This window comes from Rattus rattus, chromosome 9, assembly GCF_011064425.1.
Source record: "Rattus rattus isolate New Zealand chromosome 9, Rrattus_CSIRO_v1, whole genome shotgun sequence".
NCBI lineage: Eukaryota > Metazoa > Chordata > Mammalia > Rodentia > Muridae > Rattus > Rattus rattus.
Window position 1 is genome coordinate 56,185,823 of NC_046162.1, and position 19,855 is coordinate 56,205,677.

At 45.0% G+C, this 19,855-nt stretch overlaps 2 protein-coding genes across 9 annotated transcripts in view; one reads left to right on the forward strand and one right to left on the reverse strand.

Annotated features, from left to right (window-relative positions):
• Cdk12 (cyclin dependent kinase 12) overlaps positions 1-3,077 on the reverse strand; it is a 63,838-nt gene extending 60,761 nt beyond the window's left edge. For all 5 annotated transcript variants that reach the window (XM_032914087.1, XM_032914088.1, XM_032914085.1 and 2 more), the window contains exon 1: positions 1,426-3,077. In XM_032914087.1, the coding sequence (XP_032769978.1) occupies positions 1,426-2,468 (1,043 nt within the window). In that variant the 5' untranslated portion in view covers positions 2,469-3,077. The remainder of the gene's footprint in view (positions 1-1,425) is intronic.
• An 11,455-nt stretch (positions 3,078-14,532) lies between these two features.
• Positions 14,533-19,855, forward strand: part of Med1 (mediator complex subunit 1) — a 42,180-nt gene continuing 36,857 nt past the window's right edge. For 2 of the 4 annotated variants that reach the window (XM_032911869.1, XM_032911872.1), the window contains exons 1-2: positions 14,533-14,778; positions 18,524-18,630. In XM_032911869.1, coding sequence (XP_032767760.1) covers positions 14,754-14,778; positions 18,524-18,630 — 132 coding nt within the window. In that variant the 5' untranslated portion in view covers positions 14,533-14,753. Of the gene's footprint in view, positions 14,779-15,600; positions 15,673-18,523; positions 18,631-19,855 lie in introns of all 4 variants that reach the window. The other 2 variants (XM_032911870.1, XM_032911874.1) reach the window with 2 other exon arrangements.

The window sequence follows — 19,855 nt, forward strand, 5'->3', positions numbered from 1 at the left end:
CCAACAGTTAAGAGGGGCAGGATTACTAGAAATTTCAGACCAGTTTGAGGACAGGATAGGCTACATGGTAAATTTTAGGTTATCCTAGGTTACAGTGTGAAACCCTATTTTAAAAACACAAAATTCTGAGAATGTTTTTTAGATTCTCTTTAAAACTATACAACATTATAAATGACATATTTATGACTTATGCATTCCGCTATGCATAAATCTTACCTCTCCAAATATACTGAATTCTAAGAAATGCTATACATGCTAAACGTTTACAAAAGTATATTGATTAGTACAACTTTGAGAAGAATCTAAACAAAAGATGGACTAATGGAGTAAACTGTCACAAGTATTAATTACAGAATTTAGGTGTTAGATACATGCATGTTTATATAATTCAACCCATTAATGAGAAAACACTAAGAAAACTTAAGCACTGTAGTTAGGTAAATCTACTTTAGTTGTAAGTTTAAGCCAGTGAAATATACACTGACTTAATTTCTCTACCAGTGGTATCCACTTATAAACTGTACTGAGCCATACAAAGCACAGTAATGTTTCATTATTTATTAATCTTCACAACAGCCTTCAAGTAGGTAGTTTTTATTCCTATTTTCCACATGAAGAAACTCTGGTATGGATAAATTAAATCATTTGCCAAAGGTCACAAAGAAATATTAAGATTCCACTCAGATAATATACAGCTCCAATTTGTGGAGAGAGATGGGTTCACAAATGTGGCAAGAACACAATTTTTTCATTGATAATTTCGAATTAACACATCTTTCTTACAAAAATATCAAGTTGAAGGCATTACTAGCACATATTTCAAAGAAAAATTTGAAAACTACTAGTGTTTCAACACTAAGTAAGTGGTCAACAGTGGTGCTGTAAACAAAAACTCAACCACTTTCTGCTAGACTCTATCAAAAAGAAAGTACTCTCCTTAGCTCAATTTTCACTAAACAGTTACAAGACAGAACTTTTCAGAAGTTAAAACAGTGATAACTACAGACTTGGGAACATGGCAGACAAAATTGGTTAGGATAACTTATGCTTACAGTAAAAATTAAAATTTGTAATTTAATTCTTTTGTTGAGTTTCAGTAAAGTTTAAGCAATGGTTCCAATATAACTTACAATTTTTTAAGACAAAACAACAAATAGCTAAACGAGTTCTGGAGACTATGAACTCTCTAGGCAGAAGCAAGTTCTCACAACTGAAAGTTCTCCATTATTGAAAAGTACCTACCTACCTTGCTTGAGTAGCTGGGAGGCACTTGGAATGTTTACTTCTCAACTGGGTGAGGGAAAAGCCAGACTTACCTAAATGACTAGTCAAAGATGAACACTGCAAGCTTTAACAAAATGTTAAAGACTAATTGTCAATTCCTCCCAACCCACCCTACCTTAGGAAGAACAGACAACAGCTCACCTGGAGATTGGACTCCGACTCAGAGACCTCTTGCTCAAGAAAGGGCTGCTAGATCGCCTTCGGCCATAGGGGCTGGGTGATCTCCCGCTGTAAGAACCGCTCCTTTCATAGCTGGATGACCGTCTCCTGCTATAGGGGCTCACTGACCTCTGTCGTCGGCTGTAGGGACTGGGTGACCGAGTGCTGGACTGGTAAGCAGAAGGCTCTTTATAAGGTGGGCTGATTGACTGCCTTCTTGAGGTACTTCCAGGACTCTTCTTGTAGGAGTCATAATTGCTAGAAGTATGAGACCTTGGGGGGCTAAGATCGTAATCTTGGCCATAAGAAGCTCCAGAAGGGCTGTCATCTTGCTTGGAACTGTCAGACCATTTCCTATGGGGACTCCTAGATCTCCGTTTGGGGCTATCCACCGTTTTGTAACTTTTGGGTGTTTCCCTTTTCCGATGACTTTTACTACGGTCCTTGTGTCCAGACTTTAACTCTCGTTCTTTCCGGGTCTTCTCTTTGTGCATTTTGGACGACCTGGATTCCTTGCTGCTGCTTTTGGATAATTGTGCCTTCCCATAATCATCGTTCCCCTCCACTGAACGTTTCGAACTACCTGATAACCGGTCCTTCATCGATCCAGATTTGGAGACTTCCTGGTTTTTTTCCTTTTCGGTCTGTTTAGTTTTTAGCAAGTCTCGGGACCGCCGGTGCTGGTGGTGACGATGTCTGTGCAGGCGGTCACTCCGATCCGTTCCACGACGTTCATCGTTCTCCCTCCTGTCTGATTTGAAGGCCATGTCATCTGAGAAGGTGTCTGAATCAGAGCTGATGTCATCATACTCCACCAATGGTTTGATTATTGTACCCAAAGATGCCGCTTCGGGGGTTACCAACCCCATGTCTTTGGAGTGCTTGGACTTATGCCGCTTGTGCTTCGACACCAAGCGGTGACGCTCCCTGCTGTTGGAGCTGCCGCCTCCCGATGACGGCTGCGAAGTTCCAGAAGCTCCTCCACTCCCGTCCTTCTTGCCCCCATGTCTCTCTGAATTGGGCATTCCCTTTCCCCGGTCCTGAAGAAGGGGAAAAAGTTCCCCAGCACTCCAAAAAGCCCCACCCTCCCCCCAGCCCCAACTCCACGCCCACCGAAGAGCCCCTAAAAGGGGGTGGGGAGGGAAGGGACCGTAGGCCAGGCTCCTCCTCCCTCTCGCCTCCTCAGCACCCTCCTACATGAGGTGGGGGGTGAAGGAGAGAGGGAAGAAATGAAGAGTTCCTCAGCACTGGAGAAGCGAAACACCGGGAGCTGCTCGAGTCTGCCCCTCACGGCCGCCCACCCTCGCCGAGCCAATCTTCAGGCCCGCGAGCCCGGGCGGTCAAGGAAGTAGGAAGCCGACCGCCCGAGCCTGTGGGGCCGACTCCAGCTCTGGAGCCCGGGGAGGACTGCGCGGGCCCTTCCCCTACCCGGTAGCCCGGCTCGGGGCGGCTTCCTGTCGGCGGGCCTCCGCGGCCCAGGTTGCTTCACCTCCCCCCTTTGTCCCTCGTGCCTGAGGGAACCCCTTTTCTAGCCTCCGCCTCACCCCAATACCTCACATACACATTTCGCTCCCTCACACAGACTCAGTCACACACTAGATTAAACCGAAACGGCACTTGGGGGAGGGGGAGGGGCGAGCTTCCAAAAGTATCGCGAGACTCTACCAGACTCCCGCGATACTTCGCGCTTCCTTTTCACCTCTACCCATTACTTCACCAGAAAACGCGAGAACGGCACCCAAGCCGCAAACGCATCCCGTTAGACTCTCGCGATACGTTTCCAACCTCCCCCCCCCCTTTTTTTTGAGAGCTTTGTAGAAGCGGAAGTTGCGGAGGTTACCTTTAAAATTTAAACCTAACTGATAATTCTTTAGGTAAATATCCCCAGGTTCCCGTGGAGACGGGTCCTAACACAACTTGTAAGAAGTCTTTTGATTAAAAGAACTGTTCTAAAACAAGAGACAAGTGAACATGGGGACATTGCAGCGCAAGTCTGAATATTGGGGTTTTTGGTTGGTTGGTTGGTTTTGGGTTTCTGGGACAGGGTTTCTCCGTGTAGCCCTGACTGACCTGGAAGTGTAGACCAGGCTGGCCTCGAACTTAGAAATCCTCCTGCTTCTGCCTCCCGAATGCTTGCACTAAGGACATGCACTCCACCACCGCCCTGCCTCAAATCTGAATGTTTAAACAAAGCTTGCTACTATGGAATTTACAAAGTCTTGTTCATGAATTTGCATTCATTTTCTCAGCCCTTACACCCACGGGACGCTGTCCTCATTGCGATTTTACAGGCAAAGAATCCCAGATTCAGAGAAGTTAGGAGTAGAATCGTTAGCGTAGACTGCCAAGTTGGGGGAGACGGACCTGCTTGCAACAGGTTCTCTGTAAGCCAGGCCTCCCACCTGCGGCGATTCGGTCTCAGCCTTTTCTCTATTGCTGGGATTAAAAGGATGTAATCCAGCTTTTTTCCTGACTCTATGAAGTCACCTCTGTATCATATATTATTTTTTAAATCCTACATTTTTTTTGTTTGTTTCTGAGATGGGTCTCCCTATGCGGTCCTGACAAGCCTGGAACTCACCAAGATCTGAATGCCTCTGCCTGAGCCTTAGTGTGGGCCATTAAAGGTCTGTGCCACCGTGCCTTACTTCCACAGTCAATGTCAGTTGAACAAATCAGTGAGCTAGACTGAAAGGATTTATGCAAATAATAATGGTTGGAAATGAGACTCAATCATTTTGGATTGAGATTCTGGATGCAGACTCTGAAGACTTTTTGAAAAAGGCATTAAAAATTAGTTTGAAGATGGGCATGGTGGCACGCACTTTTAATCCCAGCACTCTGGAACCTAAGGCAGATTGCTGTGAGTGCCAGGCCAGCCAGAGTTACATATTGAGACCCTGTCTTTGAGAAGAATGTTTTATAAGTTTTACAAGTTTTATACAAGGATAGACCCTTTATCCTGAAAGGTTGAAGGGTAACTCGATGACATAAATGGATGTTTTTTTTTGTGACAAACGTCCAGTTTCTACAAAAGGAGAAGACAGTGAGACTCGGAACGAACGGGTCTGAGCATGTGTACACTTCCTTCAGGAAGTGCTAGGTGTAACGCTCTTGGAAGTGTGTCTACTACACTACATTTTTTGGGTGGATAAAATTCTACCCTAGGACATCTTGTGTCCAGAATTTCGTTTTCTTTTATTTTCCTTCTCTTTCCTCACCTCGTGCCTACTCTCATCAAAAAGCTCTCCAGCCAGCCTGGAGCTCACCCTCACCTGCCTGAGCATGAAAACACTGGAGTTAACAGGCCAGGTGATGCCATGTGGGACTGTCAGAAATCGGAAGACAAAATTTGTAAACTTTCTGAATCGTCACAATAATCGGTGAGAAGAGTATTCGTGGAAAAAAAATTGCTCTCGAAAATAAAATAAAGGCGCTGGAGAGATGGCTCAGCGGTTAAGAGCACCCGACTGCTCTTCCAAAGGTCCTGAGTTCAATTCCCAGCAACCACATGGTGGTTCATAACCATCTGTAACGGAATTCAATGCCCACTTCTGGTGTTTCTGAAGACGGTGACTAATATAAATAAAATAAAATCTTTAAAAAAAAAAAAAAAAAAATAAAAAAAAAATTACTGATTGCTTTACATTGCAAAAAAGTTTTGAACTCAGTGATTCCGGGTGTGTTTCCTTCAATTGCTTGGTCTGTGGGACCTCCACGGTAGGCTGTCAGAGCTGTGTGACAAGTCCCTTGCCCACAAATCCCCCAGAGCGGGTCAGAAAGTTGCTATTTAGATTATACAGATAGGAACTTAACCGGGCTGGGGAGATGGACCTTGCAGAGCCATGGAGATAGCTCAGTGGTTAAGAGCACTGGTTGCTCTTCCAGAGGACCCAGGTTCAATTCCCCGCACCCAAGGGACAGCTCACAACTGTCTGTAACTCCAGCTCCAGGGATCCAACACCGTTCCATACAGGTAATACTTCTAGGCAAAAAACACCCATACACATACAACAAAAATAAGCCATAAAAAAATTAAGAGAATAAAATTAAAAGAGGAAGCTTAGTTAAGGTGACAATAACTACCTCCACACACAGATGAAATTAATAATTTAGGTGGTTGGTCGTAGGTGCCATTTTTGAGTCGGCATCTCTGTAACTCAGACCACCTTGAAGCTGGCCACTGTGGCCACCCAATTCTACTCCCCTAAAGTAACTGGGATTACAGGTGTGAGTCAGCATGACTAGGTTATTAATTTAGGTTTAAAGAGTTCCTTAGAGATCCACTTGTCTCTGCCTCCCCAGTGCTGATATTAAAGACCTCTCTGGGCCTTGCTTTATTTTGATTTTGAGACAGTGTCTCAGGAGGCCCGGAGCCCAATAGGTAGCAGGCTCTGGCCTTGAGGCTGCTAATTCTTGCTTCCATGCCCCTCGCACTAAAATAATAGGTACTCACTGCCAGGCCACAGACTCTGTGTATACCTTGAGTAGTTTTCTATTCCAGTGACATTAAATATGTATCTTTCCTCCTAGTAGTCCTTGTCAATGTTTCTGTTTTTGAGAACTGGTCTTACTTTGTGACCTTGGCTAGCCTGGAATTCAATATATAGATCAGGTTGGCCTTGGCCTAGGATTTACAGAGACGTACCTGCTTCTGCCTCCCAAGGGCTAGTATTAGTTTGTGCCACCATAACCAGCTAACTTCTTTTTTTTTTTTTTTTTTTTTTTTTTTCTTTTTTTTTTTTTCGAGCTGGGGACCGAACCCCGGCCTTGCGCTTCCTAGGTAAGCGCCTACCGCTGAGCTAAATCCCCAGCCCCACCAGCTAACTTCTTAATTTTAGACTAAGTCCCATATTACTCAAGCTGGCCTCAAACTTACAAGCTTTGTACATTTTCCTGGCTACACTTAGCATACATGTTCCTGTTTAGTTCTGTAGAAAGTTCCCATGAGAAAGTGTTACCTCTCAAACCCCAGGACAAATGGCTCACTCAGGTTCCTATTCAACAGGTGAAAGGGACTCCCTCAATCCCTACTGATGTCAGTGACAGGGCTCCTCAGGACTTTGCACCCTGTCCCCTCCCCTCAACCTCTCCAACCTCAGAACCTCACTGTCTTTCAGCTGTTCTTCCCTAAATAACCCTGCCATTTTGGCAACACAGTTCTTTTTATCTCTTCACCTCTTGGCCACCCACTCTTGGTTCCCACTCTCCTGGCCTCGTGGCTTACTCCTCTCCCCTGCCCTTCTCCTCACTGTTCAATCCACCAGTCACGTTCTCTAATGGTCATGGACTCTGATAGCGTGGGGTTTTTACTTTAGACATAAGGGGGAGAGCACAGGCAGAGGTAGAGACATCTAGAGGAGTCCAGAGTGAGCCTGTCCATGAGAGAGGGGAGGGAAATGAGAAAGGAAGAGAGGAGAACCAAGGGCCACAAGGCCAGGAGCAAGCCAGGAAACCAGGAGACCAAAAGACTGGGGGTAGCTCTGTTGAACAAGCTGGCCTCGAACTCGAAGAGATCCACCTGCCTCTGCCTCCCAAACGCTGAGATTATAGCATGAGCTGCCAAGTCCAGCTTAGATTGGTATATTATTTCTGTTATGAAATATCTAGGATGTACTATTATGCTCAAAATATTCAAGCTGGATTTGGTTCATATTCCTGTTTCCCAGCGTGTAGGAGGTGAAGGCAGATTCAGAGTGCAGGGCTAGCACCGGCTACAGGAGACCCCCAGCACATAGGAGATGAAGGCAGATTCAGAGTGCAGGGCTAAATTCTATCTACCAACTCTGACAACTTATCCCTGGGTACCTGATAGGCTAGTGTAACAGAGCCTTAGCACAACTCACATGTTGGAAATGCCATTCAAGCTATAAAACCCAGCAAGCAGACAGCATCACCTGACAAAAATGAAGACAAAGACCCGATTCACCAAATCTATAGTTTGGGGACAGTCTCTAAATGTACTAACTTTGCTTTTTTTTTTTTTTAAAGATTTATTAATGTATTATATATAAGTACACTATAACTGTCTTCAGATGCACCAGAAGAGGGCATTGGATCTCTTTACAGATGGTTGTGAGCCACCATGTGGTTGCTGGGAATTGAACTCAGGACCTCTGGAAGAGCAGTCGGGGTGCTCTTAACCTCTGAGCCATCTCTCCAGCCCCTAACCTTGATTTTTAGCTTCTGTAGTTCTGCTTCTGGCTAAGTGTTCTTGTTAACTGAGGTATGCCAACCCAGAACACAGTTTTTGTGCTTAAAAGCTCTCCCTGAGAAGGGCTCAGAGCTCCACTTCCTATTGGTTTGAACCCATGTTTGAGCAGTCTTCTCTGGCGAGTCCTACACAACATTTCTGGGGTCACCAGAGTCTCAGGCACCAGAGCCCAAGACACAGGGAGTTGAGAGACCAAATATTTTGGGTTTATACTCCATCTTAGAGAACCTAACTTAAGGTTGAACTCAAGTTAACTAACAAGCCAGTACCTAGCACCAGTTTCCAGGTTAGCCCCCCCACCAAAACCTGCATCTAGGACCAGTTTGCAGGTTACTCCCCAAGGAATCTGTACCTCCGGGTTACAAGCCAGCCCTTGACACTTCACTTCCCAACAACTACCAATCAGGAGGAAAGCAGAAGTTAAGTTTACTTGGCTCCCAGCACCAGCCAATTATGTTAAAGACCATAATGGACTTCCAATCAGATGTGTACCAGACTAGATCTCCCCCCACCACCACCTCCTTGTCTCTATAAATGCTTGCCTGAAACTAGGCTCAGGGCTCCACCTTCCTGCTATTTCAGGGTTGGCAAGGAATCCAAGCTGGAGCCCGAATTGAGAGACCCTAACGCAACTGCCTCGGATTTGGCTCCTTGGAAGTCTTTTGGGGTTCAGTAACCTTTCATGGCACAGCAGAGTCTTACAGCCCTGTGGAATAAGGGTGACTGTGGTGGTCAGAGAACTCCTAAGGGGTGTCCGACCCGACCTGGGATCTTCCAGGTTCCCAGGCTTCACTTTGGTAAAGGGATGCCTAACACTTCAGAGGGGTCTGATACCTCCACCCCAAAAAGAAGCAAATTAGAAAGTCTTCTTGTCTGTCACCTCCAAGGTGACAAGTCTGGTTAAGATGCCTTCTGTTTGATACATAGGAGAGATTGAATGGGGCTGCTGATCCAGCGACTGGGGTCCGGGTGACATCAATGAATCCCTCTGTCTGTTCAGGTGTGGGAGTGCATGGTGGCCACCCCTGATTTGTTTCATTATTGTTTGTTTAGGTCCTTCTGTCTCGGTCTTTGTCATTGTGAGGTGAGATCCAGAATGTTAAACTCTGAGCAACTCTGTTTTTAAACACTTCGCTCCTTGCTTTAGTATTTTCAGGTGCATAAAAGCGGGAGTGGGGGGGTGGGAGGTGGGAAGGGTTGGGGGGTGGGATAGCTCTCCCAGGCAAGCACTCCCTCAGCTCTGTGCTTACTCTAAGCAGCCCTGGGGAGGGATAAAGTTCCCCTGGTCTGAGCCTGAAGGAGAAGAGAAAGTTCTGCTCCTCTTTCATGATTCATGTTTCTTTATTAACTAATGATATAGATAAATGGAAAACTCAAAACCCACCATTCTCTGAAAAAAAAAAAAAAAAAGGAAAAAACCTGCCCCTGGGCTGGGCAGGGGCATCAGCAAATAACACAGCCTGGGCAGGATGCTGTCCTGAGGGAATTTCCTTAAACATGAAGGTACACAACTCAGTCACTTCAGGAAGTCCCTGAAACTGGCCAGATTCTCTAGGCTCCTTCTTCCCAAGAGTAAACAAGCCAAGCTGCTGACAATCACTCTCAGACAAACCAAGCTGCAAAGAAGATTCCAAAGAGCAGTGAGCTTCGAAGACTCTGAGCTGGAAGCAGCAGAGACCAGCTCAGCTGCCTGGACTAGGTTTAAACCAACGGAGGCTCCCACAAAGGACACTCTCCAATGTGTTGGGATGCCTACAGGCTGTCCAGTGCGTTTCCGGTTTCCAGTATGTGAGCTGTTACCCATGCCAGGATGGATGTTGTTGATGCAGCTGTCTTCCTTGAATCATTTCTGTTCCTGTGAGTAGCCCTAATAAAAGGGGGGTGAGAATGTGTGTGTGTTGCATTTCCCCAGGAAACTGTGGTCACACGGTAGCGTCCCTATACACATCACAAATACACAAGCACACTAAGGTTTCCAGATATTTACAAAGATCTCTTATTAAATGTGTCCTGCCTTTGTGAACCACGCTGTCTGTTAGGCTGGCTTTGGAGAATGTTTGAATAGTATTTGGTTGGTTGGTTGGTTGGTTGGTTGGTTGGTTGGTTGGTTGGAGACAAGGTCTCACTATGTAAGCACTGGCTGTCCTAGAACTCACTTGACCAGGCTTGAATCTCCCTGTCACTGCCTCGGGAGTGCTGGGATTAAAAGCCAGAGCCATGTCTCCATCCTGAATAGCATTTTAAAAACAAAACAAAAACGACAACAAAAAATTTATTTTGAGGACTGCAGAGATAGATGGCTCAGTGGTTAAGAACACTGGGCGCTCTTCCAGAGGTCTTGAGTTCAGTTAGCAACCTCATGATGGCTCACAACCATCTGTAATGAGATCTCATGCCCTCTTCTGGCCTGCAGGTGTACATGCAGATAGAGCACTCCTATACATTAAAAAAAATTTTTTTTGAGACTACTTGAATCTGGCTGGTATGTAGACATGCTGGTCTCCATCTCACACATCTGCCTGCCCCTGTCTTCAGAGCAGGCTGGGATTAAAAGTTTGCAGGAGGCTCTCTTAGTTCAAGGCCAGCCTGGTCTACAGAGCAAGCTCCAAGACAGCCAGGGGTGCCAGCCAGAGAGCCAGAGGTACACAGAAAAAAAACGTGTCTCCAAAAAAAAAAAAAAAAAAAAAGAACGATCTTTCACTTACTGATTTCATCGTTGCAGTTTATCCTGGTTGTTTCCAGAGGCCATGGATGTCTCTCAGAATTACAGACATTCTGTTTGTGAAAGATTTACCAGGACGCTGACTGAAGACATTTTTATTTTTTTATTTTATTTTTTCCTTTTCTATTTTTCGGAGCTGGGGACCGAATCCAGGGCCTTGCACTTGCTAGGCAAGCGCTTTACCACTGAGCTAAATCCCCAACCCCTGAAGACATTTTTATGATTCATATTGTAGAGAACAAGTTAAGCTGTGTGTTTCCACTGGCGTGATAAAATGAATGATAGTACACGGTTGAGGGGCTGGAAAGCCGGCTTGGTTTAGTGGTTAAGAGCACTGACTGCTCTTCCCAAGGTCCTGAGTTCAATTCCCAGCAACCACATGGTGGCTCACAACCATCTGTAATGGGATCTGATGCCCTCTTCTGGTGTGTCTGAAGACAGCAACAGTGTAATCACATACATAAAATGAATAAATCTTTAAAAAAAATACACAGTAGAATCAGATGTGTTGAGTGGAATAAATAAGTTCTGTCTAATCTAAAATCATATGTGTGTGTGTGTATAAAATTTATAAAAATTGAATTAAATGTGTTAGATTGGCTTCTAAGGTATGTACAAAACACCAGTATCGGATGTCAGCACTGTGGTACTAACCTTATGTAGGATAAGGAAACAGGTTAATTTTTAAAAAAGATTTATTTATTCTATATATGTGGGTACACTGTCTTCAGACATACCAGAAGAGGGCATCAGATCCCATGACAGATGGTTGAGAGCCACCATGTGGTTGCTGGGAATTGAACTCAGGACCTCTGGAAGAACACTCAGCGCTCTCAAACACTGAGCCATCTCTCCAGCCATTAAACAGGTTGACCTTTGTGAATTCAAGGCCAGTCTGATCCATGCATCCAGTCCCAGAGCAGTCAGAGCTATCTGAGCCTTGTCTTAAAAACAAGAAAACAGGGCTAGAGAGATGGCTCAGCGGTTAAGAGCACCTGACTACTCTTCCAGAGGTCCTGAGTTCAATTCCCAGCAACCACATGGTGGCTCACAACCATCTGTAAAGAGATCTGATGCCCTCTTCTGGTGTATCTGAGGATAGCTACAGTGTACTTATATAATAAATGAATAAATCTTTAAAAAAACAAACAACAACAAAAACCTTAAAATACTGGTATCCTCTTTTTAAGGATTTTAAATAGTACTATAATAGTTTCTGTGCTTGATATAGGTTAAGTCGTTACTTATTTAACCATAATTGTGCCTGATCTCTGTACAAATGGGAAAAAAATTAAGCTTAACTTAGATCAATATGACTGTTAATTTCTGTACAAAGCCAAGCTCAACATGGTAAACTAGGATACTGTTTTCCAAAATCATCTTTTTGCGTGTGTGAACTCATTCTTTTTTTTTTTTTTCTTTTTTTCGGAGCTGGGGACTGAACCCAGGGCCTTGCACTTGCTAGGCAAGTGCTCTACCACTGAGCTAAATCCCCAACCCCTGTGTGAAATCATTCTTAAAGCACCTGATATAGAGTTGCATAAGATACAGTGCTAGCCTTAAGGATTCAGTTTAGAAGGGGAGTCATTAATATTCAGTCTAGAAGGGTAAACAGTAGAACCATGCACACACACACACACACACACACACACACACACACACACATGCCATTCTCCCAAAATAAAAAAAAATTTAAAAAATGTGATAGAGCACTACTATCCTTTTCTTCTACCTTTAAAGAATTTTTAAAATGTATTTGAAATGTATGAGCATTTTGCTTGCCTTTATGCTTGTGGACCCAGGCTGTGCCTATGGAGGTCAGAAGAGGGTGTTGGATTCCCTAGACCTGGAGTTATGGGTGGCTGTAAGCTGCCTTGTGGGTCCTCTTCAAGAACAAGGACTTGTAATCAACAGTGAGCTCTCTCTCCGGCAACCTGGCACCCCCCCCTTTTTTCTCTTTTTCTTTTTCTCTCTCTCTCTTTCTTTCTCTCTTTCTTTCTTTTTCCTTTCTCTTCTTCTTCTTCTTCTTCTTCTTCTTCTTCTTCTTCTTCTTCTTCTTCTTCTTCTTCTTCTTCTTCTTCTTCTTCTTCTTCTTTTTTTGAGTTAGGGTCTCACATATTCCATTGCTGGCCTTGAAATTTCTATGTAGCCAAAGACTGCTTATTTTAAAATTCTGTCTTATTTTGAGTTTCTGTGCTATGGCACAAGCATGGCTGTCAGAGGAAAACTGTCAGAAGCAAGTTCTTACCTCTCACCAAGTATGTACCAGGGATGGAATTCAGGTCACTTGGCAGCAGGTGCCTTCACTCACTGAACTATCTCTGGGAAACCCTCTTGTAGCTCAGGCAGGTTTTGAATTGTTATGAATCTTTGGCAACTTTGAACTTCTGATCTTCCTAACTTCTCTAAGGTAGAATTATTGCTGTGAAGAGACACCATGACCAAGGCAACTCTTTTTTTTAAAATTAATTTATTTATTTCATGTATATGAGTACACTGTACTCAGACACACCAGAAGAGGCATCAGATCCCATTACAGATGGTTGTGAGCCACCATGTGGTTGCTGGGAACTGAACTCAGGACCTCTAGAAGAGCAGTCAGTGCTCTTAACTGCTGAGCCATCTCTCCAGCCCGACCAAGGCAACTCTTAGGTGACTACATTGTCACTCTCTTCAGACACACCAGAAGAAGGTATGGGATCCTATTACAGATGGTTGTGCGCCACCATGTGGTTCTGGGAATTGAACTCAGGACCTCTGGAAGATTTTTTTTCCTTTTTCTTTTTTTTTTTTCAGAGCTGGGAACCGAACCCAGGGCCTTGTGCTTGCTAGGCAAGCGCTCTACCACTGAGCTAAATCCCCAACCCCTGCGGTCAGTCCTCTTAACCACTAAGCCATCTCTCCAGCCCACCAAGGCAACTCTTATAAGGACAACAGTTAACTGGGGCTGGCTTACAGGTTCAGAGGTTCATTATTATCCAAGTGTGAGCATGGCAGCATCCAGGTAGACAGAGCTGAGAGGTCTACATCTCCATCTGAAGGCTGCTATCAGAATACTCTCTTCCATGGGGCTAGGTTGAGGGTATTTAAGTCCATCTCCACACCTACTCCACTCCAACAAGGCCATGCCACCGCCCCCCAGCTAAATCCCCAACCCCTAAGGCCATACTTCTTAATGCCACTCCCTGGGCTGAGCAAATATCACACTGGGATAAGCCCACCAAGCTTGGTTTATGTTGTGCTGGGAATCAACACCAGAGTTTCTGCATGCCAAGCAAGCAGTCATAGGAATTACCCCAGTCCTTTCCTTCCCTCCCTTTTCTTTCTCTTAAACAACATAACTGCTGCTTGTTCTTCAGGAAATTTCACCTTCCCACTTTCTCTAGGAATTAAACCCAGGACTTCAGGCATGTGGAGCATGTATGCTACTAGTGAGTTACACGTCTTGTCCTATCACAAATCTTACTTTTAGCCCCGAGGCAGGGTTTCTCTGTGCAGTCCTGGATCCAAAAACTCTGTAGACCAGGCTGGCCTCATACTCACAGATAGCCACCTGCCTCTGCCTTCGGAGCGCTGGGAATAAAGGCACGCACCACAGCCAGGCAAACCTGACTGCCTTTGGCATTACGGATACTAAAATTCATTGGAAATCTTTCAGTAGAGAGATTATTTTGTAAGGACTGGTTTTCACTATGGAGCTTGAAGTGGCTATGAATTTGCGATCCTCCTTCCTCTTTGGGATTATAGGAATGTGCTACTTCTCCAGGAGTTCAAAGAGCTAACTTTTTTCTGTTGTATTTTGTGTTTTGTTTGTTTGTTTGTTTGTTTTTGATACAGAGTTTCTCTTTGTAGCCGTGGCTGTCCTGGAGCTCACTCTGTAGACCAGGCTGGCCTCGAACTCAGAGATCGCCTGCCTACTGAGATAAAAGGCTTGCGCCACCAACGCTGGGCCAAAGAGCTAACGCTTCTAATTTACAAATGTGTATCTGTCAAGACGCAAAGTTTCTAAGAGATGTCAACTCTTTCCACGGAAAGGTGTGAAGACTGAGCCAATCGGAGACAGTCCTGTTGGAAATCCCGCGGGAAGGGCGGATCAGCCAATTTCCGCGAGATTTTGGTGCTGTTCCTTCTTCCTCTGCTTCGCAGGAACACGATTAATCTCGCGATCTTTGGGAAGTTCCGTTGGGGAAGATGGCGGCGGCCGCGAGCACCCTTCTCTTCTTGCCGCCGGGGACTTCAGACTGAACCTTCCCCGGAAGAGTGGGGGCCGCTGGTGCGCTGCTTCCCCGGAGCCCAGGCTAACTTGGTTCCCCTCTTAGTGGTGGGGAAAGGCTCCCTGGCTTGTGGCGGACCCAAGACCTCACCGCTGTCAGGATGAAGGCTCAGGGGGAAACCGAGGGTGAGTGACTAGGGGGTGGGGGGGAAGAAGGGGCGGGACACAACTGTGGGGAGCCAATCTGTGAGCGGAGGTGGGGACCCACGCCCCCCCCAGGGCCACTGTGCACGGAACTGGATCCAGGTGGATCCCGACCGAGCTTTACAGATGTTGGAGCTCCTACACTGAGGCTCCGCTCCGCCTCGCCTCCCCTTGTGAAAGATTTTCTGCAAGACTAGGGACAAGTAGTTGAGCTTCAGGTTACTTTCAGATTAGCCTGGTGGGTCACCAGGAGAGTGAAACTGAAACTTGATGCTTTGTTCCAGGAGAGATCGCTGAAGATGACACTAGAACAATGTGTCAAAGTGATGGAGGATGTTTTAGTGTGAGTGACATGGTGCGGTCTTTATTATAATAAAAGCTAGTAGTTTCTTGGAATGTCATAGTGTTCAAATACTCTGCTGTGTTTTTAAAAACTACTCTTTCAATTGTTCCTGAATAATGGCTTTAAAGCTCGGGGGAAATGTATTCAGAACTATAAACTAGCAGGAACAAAACCCAAACCACTTTCCCAGTTGAAGGAAGAAAAGGGAAGGGATTGAGTCTTTTTTGTTTTCTTTCAAGACAAGGTCTTCCTGCATCAGCCTCCCAAGTGCCAACTTAACATACCATCATAGCCAGCTAAGAGTTTAAATCTTGGTTTAACTATCCCCCTCATAACCTTAACTCAGATAGACTGGCTTATCCAAAATGAAGTCTCGACATTTGTAGGAAAGTGGACGATACTCAAAATAAGCTGTATTTAGCTAATACCACATTTTCTCTTATGCGGAATCTCAATTTAAGTATGTGTTGGCGTGTACTGGTTGTCAAAATATGGGACCATGTGAGAAAGAAGGAGATCTTCAGGATAGAAAGGTTAATGGAGTTTGAACTAAAGTGGAAGCCTTGGCTGTTTGGAGGTTGGGGCAGGGGTGGCTGTCAGAGGAAGAAGACTCAGACCCAGTGTAACATCTTACATCTATAAGAATGCCAAAATGATACCCATTGCTTTGTTTGTTAATTTAAAAATAATTTAGAGGCTGCAGATATTAGAGCAAGGTCGTTTGCCCACAGGTTCAATCCCCAGCACCAAAAGAAAAGGAAAAAAGGAGAAAGCAACAAAAATGAATGATGTCATTGTTTTCATACTAAAAACTAATTATAGAAATGCCTAGCTCAAATTGTGCTCAAAATATATCCTTCAAGGTATTGCATCCCTATGTATGCAATTACAAGTTTTTTGTTTGCTTCAGTGGATAGTTTGAACAGAAGCTGGGCATAGCATACCTGTAGTCTCACCACTGAGAAAGTAGAGGCAGGAGGGGCGGGACTTCCGGACTGCCCTTTCCTTCTCAGCAAGTTCAGGCTCATTTAGGCTAAGTAAGACCTTGTCCAGAAAAAAAAAAAAAAGGCTGCCAGTCAGTTGGTAAAATACTTCCCTGTGCAAACATGAAAACAGGCCTGAATTTGGTCCCCAAATGGTGATGATTCATGCCTTTAATCCTAGTACTTAGTAGGCAGAGGCAGGGGGATCCCTCAGTTTGAAGCCAGGCAGGTCTACAAAGAGACAGGACAGTCAGAGAAGCTCTGTCTTAACCCCAACCCCCCAAAATAAATAAAAAAGAAGGCGTCTGGGGGCTGGAGAGATGGTTCAGTGGTTAAGAACACTGTCTGTTCTTCCAGAGGTCCTGAGTTCAAATCCCAGCAACTACATGGTGGCTCAAAACCATTTATAATGATATCTAGTGCCCTCTTCTGGCCTGCAGGCATACATGCAGGTAGAATGCTGTATACATAATAAAAAGTCTTAAAAAAAAATAAAAGGCGTCTGTTTATAGTGGCATACAGCCATAGGAGGCTAAAGAAAAGGAGACAAGAGATGACTGAGGAGAGTCTGGGCTGTAACGCAAGCCCGGGTAGAGGGAGAAGCATGTGGAGGCCACCCCTTATATTTCTGTATTTGGAGGTGGTCTACTGTAGCTACTGTGGGCTCTGGGGCGTGAACCCAGGCTCTCATGTTTGGCATGGGATGCCTCTACTCAGGGAGCCACCTTGTCAGCCTCCAAGGTCGTGCTCAGCTAGATGGACTTGGGGGTCAGCGGGGTGGCGAGAGAATGTCTGAAATGAAGGAAAAGCAGGGAGGGGCTGGAGACAGAGCTGGGGAGTAAAGAGTGCTATGCTTTTGGCATGGGTTTAGATTTGGCTCCCAGGGAGCACATGCCCACAGGGCAGCTCACAACCATTTGTAGCTTTAGTTTCAGAAGTCTTGGTGCCTTCTAGCCTCCCTGCACAGACGTGTTATACATGCATGAGTCAAAAAACAAACAAAAAACCAAACACACACAACATAAATCTTTTTTTCTTTAAAGAATATGGGTTTCATGTGTGTAGTGGTTTTGTCTTCCTGTATTTCTGTGTACCAAGTATATACCTGGTGCCCTCAGAGTCCAGAAGAGGACAGCAGATTCCCTGGGACTGGATTTACATGTGGCCGTGAGCTGCCATGTGGGTGGTGGGACTTGAACCCAGATCCTCTGAAAGAGCAGCTAGTGCTCTTTTTTTTTTTTTTTTTTTTCTTTTTTTTTCGGAGCTGGGGACCGAACCCAGGGCCTTGCGGTTGCTAGGCAAGCGCTCTACCACTGAGCCAAATCCCCAACCCCGCAGCTAGTGCTCTTAAAGGATGCGTTAGGCATTGTCAAACACTACTTTGATGGCATACTTAAGAGGCAGAGGCAGGTGGATCTCTATTTGTTCAAAGCCAGCCTTTTTAGACCCTGTCTAACACCAAACAAAACAACAAAATGCATCTGGGCCTGGAAGGTTCCACGTACTCATGGGGAAAGGCGAGAACAGGCTGCAGTAAACCTTCTTCTGACCTCCACAGGTGCTATGGCCAGTTCACACCCGTGCTTACACATACGCAGATAACAAACTCAGTCTGGTGTGGTTTCTAGTAGCATTTTAAATATTTGTTTTACATATGTGAGTGGTTTGCTAGCATGTATATATATGTACCACATGTGTGCCTGGTGCCTGTGGAAACCAGAAGAGGGCATCACATCCCCTGGAACTGGAGTTAGATATGTTTGTGAGCTTCTGTATGGACGCTGAGAATCTAACTCGAGTCCTCTGGGAAAGGAGCAAGTACTCTTAAGCACCGAGCTATTTCACCCTGGGTTTTTATTGTTGCTGTTTGTTTTAAGACAGGCTCTTCTTATGCAGGCCAGGCTGGTCTTGACATCACAAAGGTCTGACTACTTCTAACTCCTCCGAGTGTTGGATTAAAAGGAGCATGTCACCATGCCTGGCATAAAAATAAAATTTAAAGCTATTTTCTAAGTTGGACACAGTGTGTACGTGTAGTGACAATGACTTTGGAGACTAGGGCGGGGGATTGTTGGGGCCGAAGATTCCAAGGCCAACATAATGGACAGCTTAGTAAGATTCTGTCTCAGGAAATCTCTGTGTTGTATACACATTTGAGACAGTCTTCCTCTGTAGCTCAGGCTAGCCTTGAATTTACAAATCACCTGCCTTAGTATCTCCAGTACAGGGATAAAAAGTATGGGTGGCCATTTTACTAGGCAGCTTTCTGTATGTTTTGGAGTAAATTATATAAAAAATACTTGGACAGTTGTAAGTGAAATACAGGGTTTCTTTTGCAGGAGAAATGGTGGAAGGTCTTGGTATCAGAGTGGCTGCTGATGCTTTCTGCTTTACGTTGTAGAGTCAGAGAAGCTGAGTAAGATGAGTTCTCTCTTGGACCGGCTCCATGCAAAATTTAACCAAAGTAGACCGTGGAGTGAGACCATTAAGCTTGTGCGTCAAGTCATGGTGAGTATTGTGGCTCAGTGGGTAAGGTACTAAGAACTACCTAAGGAACTGGCCTCTCCCCCGTAAGGGTTGCTAGTTCCAATGTTGTGTCCTTGCTTTTGCTCACCACGACAACATGGTGGTGCTGGTTTCAGAGGCCAGCTTAGGAAGGAAGTGCCTTAGGAAGGAGGTAGCTTGAATTCCCATATCCTCAGAGGTTTCATTCTAGGACTTCTCCCAGATCAGAGGCAAGCAGGTGTCTGAGTTGAAGGCTAGCCTTGTTTACAGAGTGAGTTCCACGAAAACCTGGGCTACACAGAGAAACTCTACCTCAAAGCAAACCAACAAAAAGGTACTGTCTTTGCACACTATTTATAAACATTCTCCTGTATACTTTAAGCTGATATCTACATTACTTAAAATGCTTAGCAATACAAATAGCATGTGAGTATTTGTTATGCTATGGTGTTCACTGTCAGTACAGAACAGTATTTTTCTATTAGAGAAGCGGTCTTTGGTATCCTTCTCTGGCCTTGAACTTGATTTGGTGAAGCAGTTGGGCACGCTGGCATTGAATTTGTTCTGTTGTTCAGGTAGGCTTTGAGCACCATTCTTCTGCTGCAGCCTCCCAGGTGACCTATATCATATGGTCCTTTTCAGTCAGGGACTTCTGTGTAGCGTAGGTTGGCCTTGAATTTGCTGTAGATCTGAGGCAGTCCTCCTGCTGTAGCTTCCCAGGTGCCGAGATGACAGCTGTGTACCCTGCTCTCTTCAGGTTCTCTTTGGTCTGTTTGAAATAGGGTCACATTGTGTCTTTTGGGGTTGCTGTTTTGTGTTTGCTTTTCTTACCTCTTATTTGGTACCCATCCACTGCTGGTGTCTTTCTCTGTGGTACTTCTTCCCTGAGTGGGCCCCAGTGCAGTGTTACTTGAACGACTTAAGCAGAGGTGGAGCACTTGGGGAAGCATGCGGGCTGTATGCTAAGTATTCATTCCCACCACTCAGCCACAGTCTAAGGACAGGGATTCACTTGTGTTTTAGCTTTCCTATGTATAAATTACACTTTAATGAGAATATTTCATCCTCCCTATAGTTTACTTTAATTCCAGGGTAAGTCTACTTCAACATCTTTATTACCCTTTATCTGGCCAATCATCAGAATATTGGTAGTGTAAGAATAAATTCGTTAATAAGGTCTGAGCCAAGGGGTGTAATTAATTCAGTGGGAAAGCGTTTGCTTAGCATG